Source organism: Aquarana catesbeiana, linkage group LG08, assembly GCF_042186555.1.
Source record: "Aquarana catesbeiana isolate 2022-GZ linkage group LG08, ASM4218655v1, whole genome shotgun sequence".
Lineage (NCBI taxonomy): Eukaryota > Metazoa > Chordata > Amphibia > Anura > Ranidae > Aquarana > Aquarana catesbeiana.
The window spans coordinates 264,065,449-264,082,835 of NC_133331.1; the positions used below are offsets into that span (position 1 = coordinate 264,065,449).

Consider the following 17,387-nt stretch of genomic DNA (forward strand, 5'->3'; position numbering starts at 1 on the left):
CTGGTTTTTTCCCTTTACACCTTTGAGTAGTGGCTTCTCCCTCCACTGACCTCACTGTCCCCCTTTTCCTTTCCCCTTCCCCCCGTCCTTTCTGTCCCCTTCTCCCCCTTCCCTCCCCTTCCCCCTTTCCCCCCCCCCCTCTCTCCTCCCCCTCCTCCTCCTTCCCCCCTCCCCCCCTCTCTCCTCCCCCTCCTCCTCCTTTCCCCCTCCCCCCCTCTCTTCTCCCCCCTCCTCCTCCTTTCCCCCCTTACCCCCCCCCTCCCTCCTCTCTCCTTCCCCTCCCCCCCCCTCCTTCCCCTCTCCCCCCCCTTTTTTCCCCTTCCCCCTTTCCCCCCCCTTTTTCCCCCTCCCCCCTCCCCCCACTGCCATCTACCTTCACTGTTTCCTCGTTTCCTATCCTTGCACACTGGTTTTAACTTGAGAGGCACACTTCTGGCACCCCCCTATTCTATCCCTCCCTTCGACTGATTCCCTAGTCTATTGATTTATATAATTCTATCATCTAAAATTTATCCATCTAGAGGCTGTCTGTTATCCCCTGTGTCCGCCGCAGGGGGAACCACTTGGGGCTTTACACACCCACAGAGAATTACTGAACGGGTGAGCTCATCCTTTTTCTACTTAAATTGTATGTAAGTGTTTAATGTATTGTTTAACGATTTTGCTGCATCGACAAATGTCTTTCTCGTGTTATGTATTTACTATAATTATTGTATGTTGTACCACAGATATTGCTCTCCTGAGGAAGCGGTGAAAACCGTGAAACCGGTCGAGAATCCAAGCTCTATTTGTGTCCACTATCACTATGGGTTGTAATCCAATTGGTTGTATTTACTGCTTCCGTTTTTAATTACAACTGTATGTGACACTGTTATAATCTTTTAATCATGTTTTCTATTAAAATTAAATTTTTTTTATATTATTATCTCCTTCTTTATCTGTCTGTACTGAATACTTGACTATACCTAGTACCGCAATAGTCCCCCCCCCCCCCCCCAGGGGCGTATTCTCCCTTGCATGGGGTATTGAGATACTGGCCGACAGAAGCAGCTAACTGCGGCCGCTCCCTACCTCCTGCCCTTTGTTTCTGTACTTAATGTCACCGAGTCACTCTGTGGAGATCTCAAATTGCAAAATACCTCCAGGTCATGCTGCACAAGATGAATGGGAACCGCCTTCAAGAATTCGGAGCCTCATAGATGCACACTTTAAAAAAAGGGATCATTTCATTTGTTTACTGGTTTCCATAAATTGTTTTATCATTGTACCATTCTGTTATAGACTACAACTGAATATGAATCCCATGGCTTTCGACCCTACTTTGGCTTTCTTACAAGCTTTGCCCCCCTCGCTCAGCCCGCTTATGCGTCATAGCCTTAAACTCTAGGACTCTGTTCGCTTCTCGGGTAACCTCATGTCCCCCTTTCTATCACCCCCCCCCCTCTTCAATAACCCCCTGTTACCGCTGGAAATTGATCAACCAAGCTTTTTCTCTTGGTGGTCCTTCCATGGCTTCACGGAGGTCCTGTCAGAAACCATGAAATCAGGCCGAGACAGAAGTACAGTTAATTCACACTTGTTTAATAATAAAAGTAAAAAGAACAAACCTGCCAAATGCCAGTCTCCTTTGTTACATGGGAATGGGGAGAATGTACAAACCCGATGCCAGCTCCAACACAGGCTGACAATGATCGTACTACCTACAGTTGTGCTCAAAAGTTTGCATACCCTGGCAGAAAGCATGACATTTTGGCATTGATATGGACAGTAGTCAAGACATAGCCAAAGTTCAGTAACCGGAACGGATAGTCAGCCAAGCCAGAAGTCAGGGATCAATGTAGTTGAACAGCAAGCAAGATCTGGAGCCATAAGGGATGTCAGCAAAGCAAGTCTTGTACAGGATCGCAGGAGATTTTCTGTTATGTTGACCAAGGCGAAGGCAGAGAACCTCTGGACTGGACGGCTTAAGTAGGCAGGACTGACGAGCAGGATATCATCAACAGCTAACTGTGTAACTGTGGAGAGATAAGGCTGGGCTCAGCCCTTCCTTCTCTGAGCTGGCCACTCAGCTGTCGGGTAATTGTCAGCTCCTGACAGGTCCGACATTTTCTCTCAACGTGTATCCTTCCCTCCTGGTCTTCCTTCCAGGACACCAATGAGGCGCCCTCATCGCAATTATATCACCATACTCAACTAAGCCACTGGGTCTCTTCGTTGAGACGCAATTCCATTTATCCAAAAAACTTTTTTGAACTCTTTTGCTTTCATTTTAATTGGGCCCCAGGAGCTATCTCCAAAATCTACTCTTCTCTAAACGCTATGGACTTGCCCGGGGCCGCGTCTTATAAGTTGCGGTGGGAACAGGACTTGGAGACCTCTATCAAACCGGAGGACTGGAACAAGGCTTGGTCCTCTGTGGCCAAATGCTCCTTCAACATGGCTACATTAGAAGCTGCATACAAAGTCCTCCTATGGTGGTACTGGGTCCCGGCCCGGATAGCGAGCGCGAATCCATCCTATAATGACTGGTGCTTTAGAGGATGTGGTCAGCGGGGCGATGTAATACACACTTGGTGGTCCTGCCCTCGCCTCATAGGGTTTTGGTCCAGGGTGTTTGGCCACCTGCATTCCTTATTTCATATACCCATTCACAGAGATGCAAAATTTTCTTTGTTGCACTGCCCGATCCAGGGCTTGTTTTCTTACTAACAGAAACTGGCAACATATTTGTTTATTGCAGCCAAATGGGTTATAGCCAGAGCTTAGGAAGAGGCCCTCTGTTCTATTTGCTATGGTGAAGAGCACTCTAACTGATCTCATGATCAATGAGAAAATGTTGAGTATTTTAAATGACTTTCACTCTAAATTTCTTAAAGTATGGTCTTCTTGGTGGACCTATGAAGATTCCCACTTTACACCTGAGCAGTTTGGGCCTCTCCTGAGAATGGTCTTGTCACTCTCCTCTCCTGCAGGACTTTCCCCCATCCCCTCCTTCTCCCTTTCTTTTCTCTATATTCTGGTCTGCCTTTCCTGGTTTCTGCTCTCCTCTCCCTCCTTTTTTTTTTTTTGCAATCAAGATTATTCCTAGGGCCGCTCTTGGATTCTTGTGCTCTTGGGTGACCCTGGATCCTCAAATTTGGGGCCCACCTCATGAGGGTTAGCGGCCACCGTCGCTATATTTTCAATCTATTTAATTTTGTATCTTTCTGCCGAATGTTCATCCCAGTCTGTGACAGGGATTTTCATTGGACCAATATACGCATTTCCCTCTGCTGTGATCTAGTGCACCTGCATCTTGGACCCTAATTAGTTGGCCCTTATGCCCTGGTGATTTATATAGGACAATGAGGTGCCCCATAAGGTCCCCAGTTGATAGTTAACTATTATAACATGAATAGGAATTATTTCCTATTCATGTTATAAGATCGTTATGTTCATTGACCTACGCCTCTGCGTGGGTGAACGTTTGTCAAGATGTTATATTTTTTCAATAAAAATGATTGTACCAGAATATGAATGCCATGGGGAATAAAAGAGATGTGTTTGCCTGCTCCCTCATGTTTACGTTAAAAATGTTACATTCTGTATATTACCAATTCTCCAAGGGTATGCAAACTTTTGAGCACAACTGTACCTAGGGATTTAGCAGGAAAGGTAAGTATTGGTAGTATAAGAGATGGGCTTTAAAAAGGATTTGTCACTTTTCCCTCAATTAGTGAAATTGTAGCCTTACTGTAACCCTGTAACTGAATGTAAACCCTTTTAAATGGAAACTAACCCTTGACATAAACTCACTAGACCAGCTATTCTCAACCAGAGTTCCTTGGAACTAGTTCCTCCAGAGATTGCTTGAGGTCCCTTTTAAGCTGACTTCCCATCCAATGATGTGTGCTTAGATCCGAGCAGAATCAGTGGTATGACACCAATATTTTTTTTTAACTATCTGTATCTGTAAGGGAGGCATTCTTCTCATTGGCCACCAATGTAAGAGGTATTTGCACCGACCCCCAATGGTTTTATCAGGGGCTCTACAAAACCTGAAAATTATTTAAAGGATACCTCAGGGGTTAAAATGTTGAGAAATGCTGCACTATACTTTCCTCTATACTGCAGTCATTGTGTACCAGCAGATGATTCACCAACTGCTCAACGTTTTGTCAACAGCTCTGTCCTGAAACACACCGATATCCAGCTGTAAGTGACAAAAGCTACCAATCCATGTTAGATGGCTTAGCCTCTCTATCGGCCTTAATCACACACAGGGGCTTAATCTGTTGAAACACTTGTGCATATTTAAATGGCAATTTTTCACTTATGACCATCCAATCATATTTCTCTTCGGATAGCAAGCATAAGAAAGAAATATAACTTTTCAGGTTACTCTTATTGTCTTTGTTCTTATTGGGGATGATTAAACCCCATTTCCTGTCCCAATGATCAAATGAGAGTGGTCAGCAGGACAGGAAGTGTGGGGAAACTCTCCAATGGTGACACAGGCAATAACATCTCACATTGATTCAAACCCTCCCCTTTTACATTGGTGAAAGTTAATCTATGATTAGCCAATAGGTGGTACTGCAGGCCGTTGCTTTTCTGCACCCAATTATTACAATCACAAATAGCAAATTGTAAAGGTACTTACAAACACTGGGCCCCAAAAAGGAATGCCACTTAGTAACATGAAATTAAACCTGGTGAAGCCCAATGCAATGCCGAGGCCAATCTCCAATATAGCTGCCACAATGACCAGAATCTGAAGAGAGAAAGAACAAGGTTTAATTAGTTTGATGCAGCTTTGAACAATATTCTGCTAAGTGCTATTGATACCTAATGGTCCGCTAGAGATAAATGAATTTTTTTTGCCCAACTGATGATTGAACCCAGATGGGCATTCTTTCAAGGCAAATTCAAGTTCCCCAAAGAACATTTTCTCATTCTTTTGCAGTACAGAATTCTAATTGCAATATAGAAGACAGAAGAACATAGAAGAAGTGGGGAGGCTCTAGGTAGAACTAAACCAACCAGTATTTAACAGGAGGGGAGGACAGAAGAAGATACCAAAATCCACCCCAATCTCAACAGAACTCTGTGTCCAATCAGACACAGGCTCCCCCAGGATGGCACCCCCAATCCACTGGTGCCAGGCATGACTTCCCCTTTAAAAGACAGAACAAAAGGGAAGTACTTCTCTTGAACATGACTCCAGTTAAAGTGGTTCTAATGGCATAAGGCTTTTTTACCTTCATGCATTCAAGTTGGCTCTAGTGATGATGAGGATAGAGGAATGATGATGATGATGATGAGGTCACTGACACGACTTGAGTGCCGGATAGAGCAGAGGAGGAAAGTGAGGGGGAGAAACAACACCCAATGAAGCAGAATGTCCTCCAGAGGCAGCCTTTATGGAAGAGTAAAGAGCAGCCACCCTATTCCATCAGATTGTGGAGCTGTTATCTCCCGGTCCACTTCCCGCAGCTCAGCTGTGTGGCCCTTTTCTAACACATGTGCAGCACTGTTGCAATTTTTAATCTCTGCCACAAGCAGATCAAGCGTGGCAAAAACACCAGCTATTTGGGTACCACATGCTTCACAAGCTAATTAACCCCCACCACTCAGCCCATTGGCAAGAGCACCTGAAAGCCACACAAAAGGGACATCATTTTTCTCCTCCTCACTCCTCACGTTTCATGCCTACCCCCACAACATTACACCCTCTATATTTCATGAGTTCCCAGCAGCCTCGACTGACAGGGATGATGGTATAGCAAAGGGTGTCACAGGTCCTTGCAACACATCTGCCAGTAGCACACCATCAGCTGTAGAGTATAGCAGGCAAATTTCTCTGCCCCAGCTGCTGCATCGAAAAAAAAAATACACTCCCTGCCACCCATATGCCCAGCATCTAAATTCCAGCTTGTCCAAATTGCTGGCTTTACAACTCCTGCCTTTCTGTCTGGTGGATTCTGCCCCCTTCTGTGAATTTTCAGAATGTGCTGTACCACAATGGCGGGTTCCCAGTTTCTATTTCTTTGCACGTAAGGCCATTCTAGCTCTGTACCATCACGTAGAAGGCAATGTTTTAGCATCGTTGGGCAAGGCAGTCAGCCACGAGGTCCACATTACTGCTGACACATGGTCCAGCAAGTATGGTCAGGCACAATATATTTTGTTCACAGCACACTGGGTAACTCTGCTTGCAAATAGAAAAGGATGCAGAACAGGGCTCAGTGCTGGAGCTTGTTTTGCCACCACAGCTCCACACAGCTGGTGGTGATGATGTGAGATCTGTCAGCTCCACCCTCCCTCCTCTGCTGGATTGTCCTATGAACCGCCAGTGGCCCCTACGCACAGGAGCCATTCACCGAGTCAGGCTAAAAGATGCCATGTAGGGCTTCAGCCGGTCTGTCTGGTTGAACCAAGTTTAAGCAGCTTAAAACCCTAAAAAGATACACACTGCCTGGTCATTGCATTGTGAGACTGTGGGAGCTGCTGTGTGCCTGGCTGCGTAGCACCCGATTGAGCATAAACCCTGAGACAAATCTGCAGGACCCATTAGGGGTTTATGCTACATACCTGTTTCTCCATCTCTACTCCCCCCATGCATCATATTGTCTATTGCAAAAAGACAGGTACACTTTTATAATTTCCTGGGCTCCCTGTATAAACTGTGTGGTGTATGGTCAGCTTTAATACTTACTCCCAGAGCCTTTGGTTTACCCTTAAGAAATGTTTGGAAAAATGGTAAAGATGGGTCCATATTTAGGGGTATGCTGGCAGACAGCTGCCATTGTGGTGCCATAGTGGGGACACTCAAGGCCTGGGTTGAAGGAGCGATGGAGAATGTGGGGGGCAGAGGACTGATGTTCTGAAAGAAAGATGCCACAGGCACATTCGACGCTGGGACCGCAGATGGGACTGCAGATTGAGTGCTGCTCAATATAGTCTCATAGTGAGGAGATACGGATTTACTCGCAGGATCTGACATCATGAAATCTAAAATAGAAAAAATGTTTAAAAAGTTAAAACCAGGATTTTGTATGCTTTTCCAAAAAAACAAAAAACAAAACAAAAAAACAGTGAGACAATATTTTACTTAAACATGTATTTTTATATTAGGATTCCACTCCTAATACAGTGGTTAAGAATGTTTAGAATCTCTGTAAGTTAAATCTCAAACAATGTTATCAGATTTCCAAGCTATGGGATCACCAGCTAAACAAAAAGTTAAAAAAGAGCCTTTAAAAAGGGAACCTAATGCATCCACCATATCTAGGGACTTAAAAAATAAACATATTATTATATATTGCAGTTTACGAGTTTAGATATGTTTTAAAGTTGAACTTCAAGCTGATATGAAATACACAAATTAATGCAGTCCTGTTAACATTTTGCAGGGGTCTGCTGCCCTGTACAGTCTGTAAGTGGCTCTGCTGCCTAATGTTCACAGAGATTATTCATGTACAATTCCTGTCTCTGGGGGCTGACTATAGATACCCCATATGGAGAAAGTGGAGAGAGAAACAAAGCGAGAATTGAGTCACGATGGGCTGCTACTGCTGCTGTATTTTTAACCAGACTGGAAGTAGAGACTATTAGGCAAGTATTGCTATGTTCTAATAGTTTAACCAAAGATGCCCATAGCTTTTTGGGTGCCTAATCTTTGTCGTATTGTTATTATCTCACATGCACAGTGCCAGATAGTTAGGTCTGTGCTACTGTATAATAAATAGGTTCACCCTATAATACATTGGAAGGTGACCAGTACACACATAGAGTTAGAGTTTATAAACATCTCCTGTTAGCTATAGAATCCAAGGACAAAGGGGACAGGGTTAACTAGACTATTTTTTTTCAGGGCTCAATAACCAGTATAGGCTAGAGCCAGGTTGGCATCCGAAGGCCACTTCTGGTAGTTAAACGTTGGGTTGCATTACAGATTTGAAACTACTAGGGACAAAAGTATAGAGTTGATAGGCTGATTCTGATTCCCAGTGCCACACAACCATTTCTGCATGTGAGAAGCTATGTTCCATACTGGTTGGACAAAGGCTGTCTTCAGGTCTCCAATAACAGTCTATATAACTGTGTGTAGGACTCATCCTGAGCCTGCTCATTGGGAGATTGCTGGAACTTATACCAAGTGGAACTTTTCTAAGTGGTGAGTTAAAACCAGACGGAGAGTGAACAAGTTTTACTTTTTGTTTGCTGGGTAGCATTTTTGGGGCTTTTTCTTTTAGCTTTTCAATTAGCCTTTTCTGTCACTTTTTAAATAGCTTTTTTTTTTTTTTTTTTTCTCTTTGGTTCCTTCAGGCTATTAAGTAGGGGGAGGGGTGATTGCTCACAGGTGCCTGCAGTCTATATAACTGTGTGTAGGACTCATCCTGAGCCTGCTCATTGGGAGATTGCTGGAACTTATACCAAGTGGAACTTTTCTAAGTGGTGAGTTAAAACCAGACGGAGAGTGAACAAGTTTTACTTTTTGTTTGCTGGGTAGCATTTTTGGGGCTTTTTCTTTTAGCTTTTCAATTAGCCTTTTCTGTCACTTTTTAAATAGCTTTTTTTTTTTTTTTTTTTTTTCTCTTTGGTTCCTTCAGGCTATTAAGTAGGGGGAGGGGTGATTGCTCACAGGTGCCTGCAGTCTATATAACTGTGTGTAGGACTCATCCTGAGCCTGCTCATTGGGAGATTGCTGGAACTTATACCAAGTGGAACTTTTCTAAGTGGTGAGTTAAAACCAGACGGAGAGTGAACAAGTTTTACTTTTTGTTTGCTGGGTAGCATTTTTGGGGCTTTTTCTTTTAGCTTTTCAATTAGCCTTTTCTGTCACTTTTTAAATAGCTTTTTTTTTTTTTTTTTTTTTTTCTCTTTGGTTCCTTCAGGCTATTAAGTAGGGGGAGGGGTGATTGCTCACAGGTGCCTGCAGTCTATATAACTGTGTGTAGGACTCATCCTGAGCCTGCTCATTGGGAGATTGCTGGAACTTATACCAAGTGGAACTTTTCTAAGTGGTGAGTTAAAACCAGACGGAGAGTGAACAAGTTTTACTTTTTGTTTGCTGGGTAGCATTTTTGGGGCTTTTTCTTTTAGCTTTTCAATTAGCCTTTTCTGTCACTTTTTAAATAGCTTTTTTTTTTTTTTTTTTTTTTCTCTTTGGTTCCTTCAGGCTATTAAGTAGGGGGAGGGGTGATTGCTCACAGGTGCCTGCAGTCTATATAACTGTGTGTAGGACTCATCCTGAGCCTGCTCATTGGGAGATTGCTGGAACTTATACCAAGTGGAACTTTTCTAAGTGGTGAGTTAAAACCAGACGGAGAGTGAACAAGTTTTACTTTTTGTTTGCTGGGTAGCATTTTTGGGGCTTTTTCTTTTAGCTTTTCAATTAGCCTTTTCTGTCACTTTTTAAATAGCTTTTTTTTTTTTTTTTTTTTTTCTCTTTGGTTCCTTCAGGCTATTAAGTAGGGGGAGGGGTGATTGCTCACAGGTGCCTGCAGTCTATATAACTGTGTGTAGGACTCATCCTGAGCCTGCTCATTGGGAGATTGCTGGAACTTATACCAAGTGGAACTTTTCTAAGTGGTGAGTTAAAACCAGACGGAGAGTGAACAAGTTTTACTTTTTGTTTGCTGGGTAGCATTTTTGGGGCTTTTTCTTTTAGCTTTTCAATTAGCCTTTTCTGTCACTTTTTAAATAGCTTTTTTTTTTTTTTTTTTTTTTCTCTTTGGTTCCTTCAGGCTATTAAGTAGGGGGAGGGGTGATTGCTCACAGGTGCCTGCAGTCTATATAACTGTGTGTAGGACTCATCCTGAGCCTGCTCATTGGGAGATTGCTGGAACTTATACCAAGTGGAACTTTTCTAAGTGGTGAGTTAAAACCAGACGGAGAGTGAACAAGTTTTACTTTTTGTTTGCTGGGTAGCATTTTTGGGGCTTTTTCTTTTAGCTTTTCAATTAGCCTTTTCTGTCACTTTTTAAATAGCTTTTTTTTTTTTTTTTTTTTTTCTCTTTGGTTCCTTCAGGCTATTAAGTAGGGGGAGGGGTGATTGCTCACAGGTGCCTGCAGTCTATATAACTGTGTGTAGGACTCATCCTGAGCCTGCTCATTGGGAGATTGCTGGAACTTATACCAAGTGGAACTTTTCTAAGTGGTGAGTTAAAACCAGACGGAGAGTGAACAAGTTTTACTTTTTGTTTGCTGGGTAGCATTTTTGGGGCTTTTTCTTTTAGCTTTTCAATTAGCCTTTTCTGTCACTTTTTAAATAGCTTTTTTTTTTTTTTTTTTTTTTTCTCTTTGGTTCCTTCAGGCTATTAAGTAGGGGGAGGGGTGATTGCTCACAGGTGCCTGCAGTCTATATAACTGTGTGTAGGACTCATCCTGAGCCTGCTCATTGGGAGATTGCTGGAACTTATACCAAGTGGAACTTTTCTAAGTGGTGAGTTAAAACCAGAGTTTAAAACAGGAGATTATAACAGGGGTCATAGTACCTGTGTAGTGTGAGTACATGAGTGTTGTCTGAGTAGTGTGTGTGGATCGTTAGTACTTGTGTATTGTGTATTGTATACTTGAGTATTGCGAGTGTACATAGGTCTGCGACTGTTCTGCGATTGCACGTAGGTCTGTGAGTACCTGTGTATTGTCTTGTTGTGTACCTGTGTATTGTCTTGTTGTGTACCTGTGTATTGTCTTGTTGTGTACCTGTGTATTGTCTTGAGTATTAGTGCCAGGAAGCTAGCTGTTAGGTAATTTGGACAGGGTAAAATCCCCAAATCCTCACTAAATTTAATAGGTACGATGCCCGGCGGGTGTGGAGAGGCGACTCTTTGTACATCTTGCCGCATGTATGCGTTCCTTGATCATCAGATCGAGGGCGAATACTGCTGTGCAAAATGTAAGCACATTGTTTCCCTGGAAGCCCAGGTTCTGAATCTGGGGAAGCAACTGTCAGCACTGAGAAGTCCCTCCATACTAAATGAGAGCCAGGAACGTACACGGCAGGTGCCGGCAGGGGCCAGCACAGAGGCGGGTGGAGACAAAGAGGTGCTGGCACTAGCAAAGAGTAGATGGGTGACAGTCAGGAGGGGTAGAGGGGGAAAAGCCAGGGAGGCCGATCCAGGACTGGAGCATCCCAATAAGTACGCTACTTTGAGTGTCATTGGTGAAACCAGTCAGGGACCAGCACTGCTGGAGATGAGGGACTCTCCTAGCTGCCGGGGGAAGAACTCCTCCAGTGAGAGTGGGGGGGCAGCAAAGGGAAAGGAAAGACAGATTCTGGTGGTAGGGGACTCAATTCTTAGAAGGACAGAGAGGGCAATCTGTAACCAAGACCTGAAGCGCCGAACAGTATGTTGTCTACCGGGCGCTCGGGTTCGGCACATCACGGATCTTGTGGACAGATTACTGGGAGGGGCTGGGGAAGACCCGGCTGTCATGGTGCACGTTGGCACCAATGACAAAGTCAGAGGCAGATGGAGTGTCCTAAAGAACGATTTTAGGGACTTAGGAGCTAAATTGAGGAAAAGGACCTCCAAGGTAGTATTCTCAGGAATACTACCGGTACATCGAGCCACACCAGAAAGGAAGAGGGAGATTAGGGAAGTAAACAAGTGGCTGAAGAGCTGGTGTAGTAAGGAGGGGTTTGGGTTCCTGGAGGACTGGGCCGACTTCTCAGTTGGTAACCGGTACTATAGAAGGGACGGACTGCACCTAAATGAGGAGGGTGCAGATCTGCTGGGAAGGAAGATGGCCAAAAAGTTAGAGGGGTTTTTAAACTAGGCGATGGGGGGGAGGGTCCAGAGGCAGAGATAGCCAGTGCGGAAGATATTCCAGAGGCTAGTATTGGGGGCATTAGTGGTAGGTTAACCAAAGCACAAAAACACAAGGTGAGTATAGTAGCAAGTCCTAGTTGCAATCTCGAAACACCCAATACGAGGACAATATGCGACCGGTCTAAACTATGTGGCATGTTCACCAATGCCAGGAGCATGGCGGACAAGATGGGTGAACTAGAGATACTGTTGTACGAGGAGGATTTGGATTTTGTGGGAATTTCAGAGACCTGGTTCAACAGCTCTCATGATTGGCTGGCAAACATTCAAGGGTATACCCTATACCGCAAGGATAGAGAGGGTAAAAAAGGGGGAGGGGTATGCCTATATATCAAGAATAATGTACAAGTGAATGTGAGAGATGACATCACTGAGGGAGCTAGAGAGGAGGTGGAATCCTTATGGGTAGAGCTCCAAAGGGATAAAGCTAAGGGGAAAATAATACTGGGAGTATGCTATAGGCCCCCAAACCTGAGGGAGGAAGTGGAGACGGATCTCCTATCACAAATTGGATTAGCAGCAAGAATGGGAAGTGTTATCATAATGGGGGATTTTAATTATCCAGACATAGACTGGGCGGAGGGAACCGCACATTCATTTAAGGCTCGCCAGTTCCTTAATGTCTTGCAGGACAATTTTATGGGTCAGATGGTAGACGCACCAACTAGAAATAAAACATTACTGGATCTACTGATTACCAACAATACAGACCTGATCACGGATGTGGAAATGCGGGGCAATTTAGGTAACAGTGATCACAGGTCAATTAGTTTCAGTATAAATCACACAAATAGGAAACATAAAGGGAATACAAAGACACTGAATTTCAAAAGAGCCAACTTCCCTAAACTACAAACCTTGCTAAAAGGCATAAACTGGGATAAAATATTAGAAACAAAGAATACGGAGGAGAGATGGGTTTGCTTTAAGAGCATATTAAATAAGGGCATTAGCCAATGTATCCCATTGGGTAATAAATTTAAAAGAGCGAACAAAAGTCCTGGATGGCTTAACTCCAATGTAAAAATGCATATAAAAGCAAAGGAGAAGGCCTTCAAAAAATACAAGGTTGAGGGATCATCCTCAGCATTCAGACTTTATAAAGAATGCAATAAGAAATGTAAGCGTGCAATTAGGACAGCTAAGATAGAACATGAAAGACACATAGCGGAGGAGAGCAAAAAAAATCCCAAGAAATTCTTTAAGTATGTAAACAGTAAAAAAGGGAGGACAGACCATATTGGCCCCATAAAGAATGAGGAAGGACATCTGGTTACAAAGGATGGGGAGATGGCGAAGGTATTGAATTTATTCTTCTCCTCAGTCTTCACGAGTGAATCGGGGGGCTTCAGTAACCAAAACTGCAGTGTTTATCCTCATGACACAACACAGGAAGCACCTACATGGTTAACAGAGGACGGAATTAAAATTAGACTTGAGAAACTTAACATTAATAAATCACCGGGACCAGATGGCTTGCATCCGAGGGTACTTAGGGAACTCAGTCAAGTGATTGCCAGACCGTTGTTCCTAATTTTTACAGATAGTCTACTGACTGGAATGGTACCAGCTGATTGGAGAAAAGCCAATGTAGCACCTATATTTAAAAAGGGCCCAAAATACATCCCTGGGAATTACAGACCAGTTAGCCTAACATCGATAGTATGTAAACTCTTGGAGGGGATGATAAGGGACTATATACAGGATTTTAGTAATACGTACGATATCATTAGCAGTAATCAGCATGGATTCATGAAGAATCGTTCTTGCCAAACCAATCTATTAACCTTCTATGAGGAGGTGAGTTGCCATCTAGATAAAGGAAGGCCTGTAGACGTGGTGTATCTGGATTTTGCAAAAGCATTTGACACAGTTCCCCATAAACGTTTACTGTACAAAATAAGGTCTGTTGGCATGGACCATAGGGTGAGTACATGGATTGAAAACTGGCTACAAGGGCGAGTTCAGAGGGTGGTGATAAATGGGGAGTACTCAGAATGGTCAGGGGTGGGTAGTGGGGTGCCCCAGGGTTCTGTGCTGGGACCAATCCTATTTAATTTGTTCATAAACGATCTGGAGGATGGGATAAACAGTTCAATCTCTGTATTTGCAGATGATACTAAGCTAAGCAGGGCAATAACTTCTCCGCAGGACGTGGAAACCTTGCAAAAAGACCTGAACAAATTAATGGGGTGGGCGACTACATGGCAAATGAGGTTCAATGTAGAAAAATGTAAAATAATGCATTTGGGTGGCAAAAATATGAATGCATTCTATACGCTGGGGGGAGAACCTCTGGGGGAATCTAGGATGGAAAAGGACCTGGGGGTCCTAGTGGATGATAGGCTCAGCAATGGCAGGCAATGCCAAGCTGCTGCTAACAAAGCAAACAGAATATTGGCATGCATTAAAAGGGGGATCAACTCCAGAGATAAAACGATAATTCTCCCGCTCTACAAGACTCTGGTCCGGCCGCACCTAGAGTATGCGGTCCAGTTCTGGGCACCAGTCCTCAGGAAGGATGTACTGGAAATGGAGCGAGTTCAAAGAAGGGCAACAAAGCTAATAAAGGGTCTGGAGGATCTTAGTTATGAGGAAAGGTTGCGAGCACTGAACTTATTCTCTCTGGAGAAGAGACGCTTGAGAGGGGATATGATTTCAATTTACAAATACCGGACTGGTGACCCCTCAATAGGGATAAAACTTTTTCGCAGAAGAGAGTTTACCAAGACTCGTGGCCACTCATTAAAATTAGAAGAAAAGAGGTTTAATCTTAAACTACGTAGAGGGTTCTTTACTGTAAGAGCGGCAAGGATGTGGAATTCCCTTCCACAGGCGGTGGTCTCAGCGGGGAGCATTGATAGCTTCAAGAAACTATTAGATAAGCACCTGAATGACCACAACATACAGGGATATACAATGCGATACTGACACATAATCACACACATAGGTTGGACTTGATGGACTTGTGTCTTTTTTCAACCTCACCTACTATGTAACTATGTAACTATGTAACAAGTGTGAATGAGAACCTAATTGATGGAGAGTGTGATGTGGCTGAAGCATTATGGGTGGAACTGCATATAGATTTGCGTAGTTCAAAGTTGATCATTGGAGTTTGTTATAGACCACCCAATGTTAACGAGGAGGTGGAGACACCTTGCACAGATGGAAAGGGCTGCAAGGGCTGGGACAGTGATAATAATGGTGGATTTTAACTACCCGGAAAGTGACTGGCGTGATGGCACTGCTTGAACAGTTAAAGGGCAAAAATTTAGAAACCTATTGCAGGACAATTTTATGGTCCAGTTTATTGAGGCCCTGACTAGGAATGATGCTCTGTTGGACCTGGTAATCTCAAACCATGCAGAGCTTATTAATAATGTTCATATGAAGGAACATCTGGGTAGCAGTGATCATAACATGATTTCATTTGATGTTAGCTGTAAGAAAAAAACACATACGGGATAGATAAAACCACTTAACTGGGAGGGAATATTGGCATCAATAGACACAGAACAGAAATGGGAATTCTTCAGAAAGACTGTTTGTGAACTCACTGCAAAGTATATTCCCAAGGGCAATAAGTTTAAAGACTAATAGTAAAACCTATGTGGCTCACAGCCAACGTTAAAAAAAGCTATAAGCAATAAGATAAGAGCTTTTAAAGAATATAAAAATGAAGGAAAGGGGGGCGTGGTTTGGATGTGTTTCACTGAGTCTCCTCTCCTGGCCTGCCTAATTTATAGCACCTATTGCCTTCTGCTTCACCACAATGGGGAAACCAAAGAAGTCGAAGGAGCGTAGGTCCTCGGGACACAGCACCAGGCCCTCCTCTGCTCCTCCACTGCTGATTACAGAGTACCTCAGCCACGAAAGTCTGACAGGTCAACGTGTGGCCAAGATGGCGCCGGCCTCTTCCACCGCGGCTCTCTCTCCTTCCTCTGCCTCCCCTGTGGCCGGCTCCATGAGGTATAGTTTGGATGGGGATCTTTCCCCTGCTCGTGCCCCAGACCTCTCTGCTAGCTCCTTCTCCTTCATCAGGCGGGCACCTGCCTGAAAGTCTATCTCAACCGTTCCCTCTGTGCCTCCAAAGACCCACGCCTTCCTCACACGCTGCAGCCGCCCAGCCATCCTCCCCGTGGGACTCCTCAGCTATTACATGGGATTCGCAGCTACCTCTTCCCCAGCGCTCCAGAACCCCCAGGGACAGATCTCCCTCAGACACATTGCGCCAGGGAAGATTCCCCTCACATCAGGCTACCCCCTGCCCCCCGCAATCTGCAGGGTACCATGCCAACTACTTTAAGCCTGCTCACTCAGCTGGTTCCTCTAAGAAACAGAAGAACAAAACTAAGATTACAAGCCAGTCCCCCCGGGGTAGCCGCGCCCCGTCTACTCCCTATGCGCCCCTGGCAAAGGGTGCCCGAGCAGACATAGCCTTGGACTCTGACACGGACCCAGAGGCCTATACCTTCTGGCGAGATTATGTTCATTGCATGCCCACCAAACAAGACTTCCACATGCTTATCCATGAGGTGCGTGAGACTTGTAGGTCTGAAATTAATATGCTATGCACGGATTTGCATCAGGTCACCTCTTTGAAAGAGGATGTCTCGGATACTAAAAAAGAATTTTCCGATATTCATAGCCGCTTGGCCTCTCAGGCCTCCACTCTCAGAGACTTTCAACGCCACCTCGAGGACCCATAACAGGGGCAGACTTAACAATATCAGGGTCAGGGGTTTGCTCGAGGCCACCCAGGATGAGGACCTTCCCTCGACCTTGCAAGCTATCTTCAATAACGTGTTGGGCCGCCCAGGGCACCAGAAAGTCAAATTAGACTGAGCTCATTGAGCCCTCCGTCCCGCGGCCCAGCATCTAGACCGCGGGATGTGATCTGCAGGGTTCACAACTATGCCTTCAAAGAAGAAATAATGCGAAAAGCCCGGAACATGCATACTATTGACTTTGATGGGGCCCCCATACAACTTTTTCCGGATCTGTCGTGGATCACGCTCCAGCAGCGTTGATCTCTGCAACCTCTCCTTACTTCGCTGCATGACCATGACTTTCGATGCCATTGGGGTTTTCCTTTCAGACTGACTGCTAAAAGAGATGGGAGATCCATGATGCTACGCTATCTGGAGGACCTCCAGTCCTTCTGTAGGGGTCTGGACATCCCTGTCGTATAGATAGGGGGTGGTAGTTATGCTGTGGTAAGGGGGGGGGGATGGGGGAGGAAGGGGGAAACTAAACTATAGTGAATACAACAAAAATGTCAGATGACCAAAGTACATAAGTGAAATATGTGAAAGAGGGCTCACGGATGCAAATATATAAATAAAAGGTGGAAGGCAAGCACAAAAAATACCACTTAGTGGTGCATACCAAAAGTGCTATAATCAAACATAAATTAGAATAAAAGTATATACCAGCAAACAGTGTACAAGGGTATGTGGATCAGCTACAAGGAGTGCGTAAATCCAAAATATAACAAATATCACATAAACTATCAAATAAAATCGCTTAAAGCGTGTATAAATATGCTAACATTATGATCCA

General features: G+C 44.3%; 1 protein-coding gene across 2 annotated transcripts in view; it reads right to left on the reverse strand.

The window, feature by feature from the left end:
• LOC141106394 (uncharacterized) overlaps positions 1 to 17,387 on the reverse strand; it is a 119,533-nt gene that overhangs the window by 34,517 nt on the left and 67,629 nt on the right. For both annotated transcript variants that reach the window (XM_073597148.1, XM_073597145.1), the window contains exons 2-3: positions 6,698 to 6,993; positions 4,643 to 4,753 (exon numbers count right to left, since the gene is read on the reverse strand). In XM_073597148.1, the coding sequence (XP_073453249.1) occupies positions 4,643 to 4,753; positions 6,698 to 6,988 (402 nt within the window). In that variant the 5' untranslated portion in view covers positions 6,989 to 6,993. The remainder of the gene's footprint in view (positions 1 to 4,642; positions 4,754 to 6,697; positions 6,994 to 17,387) is intronic.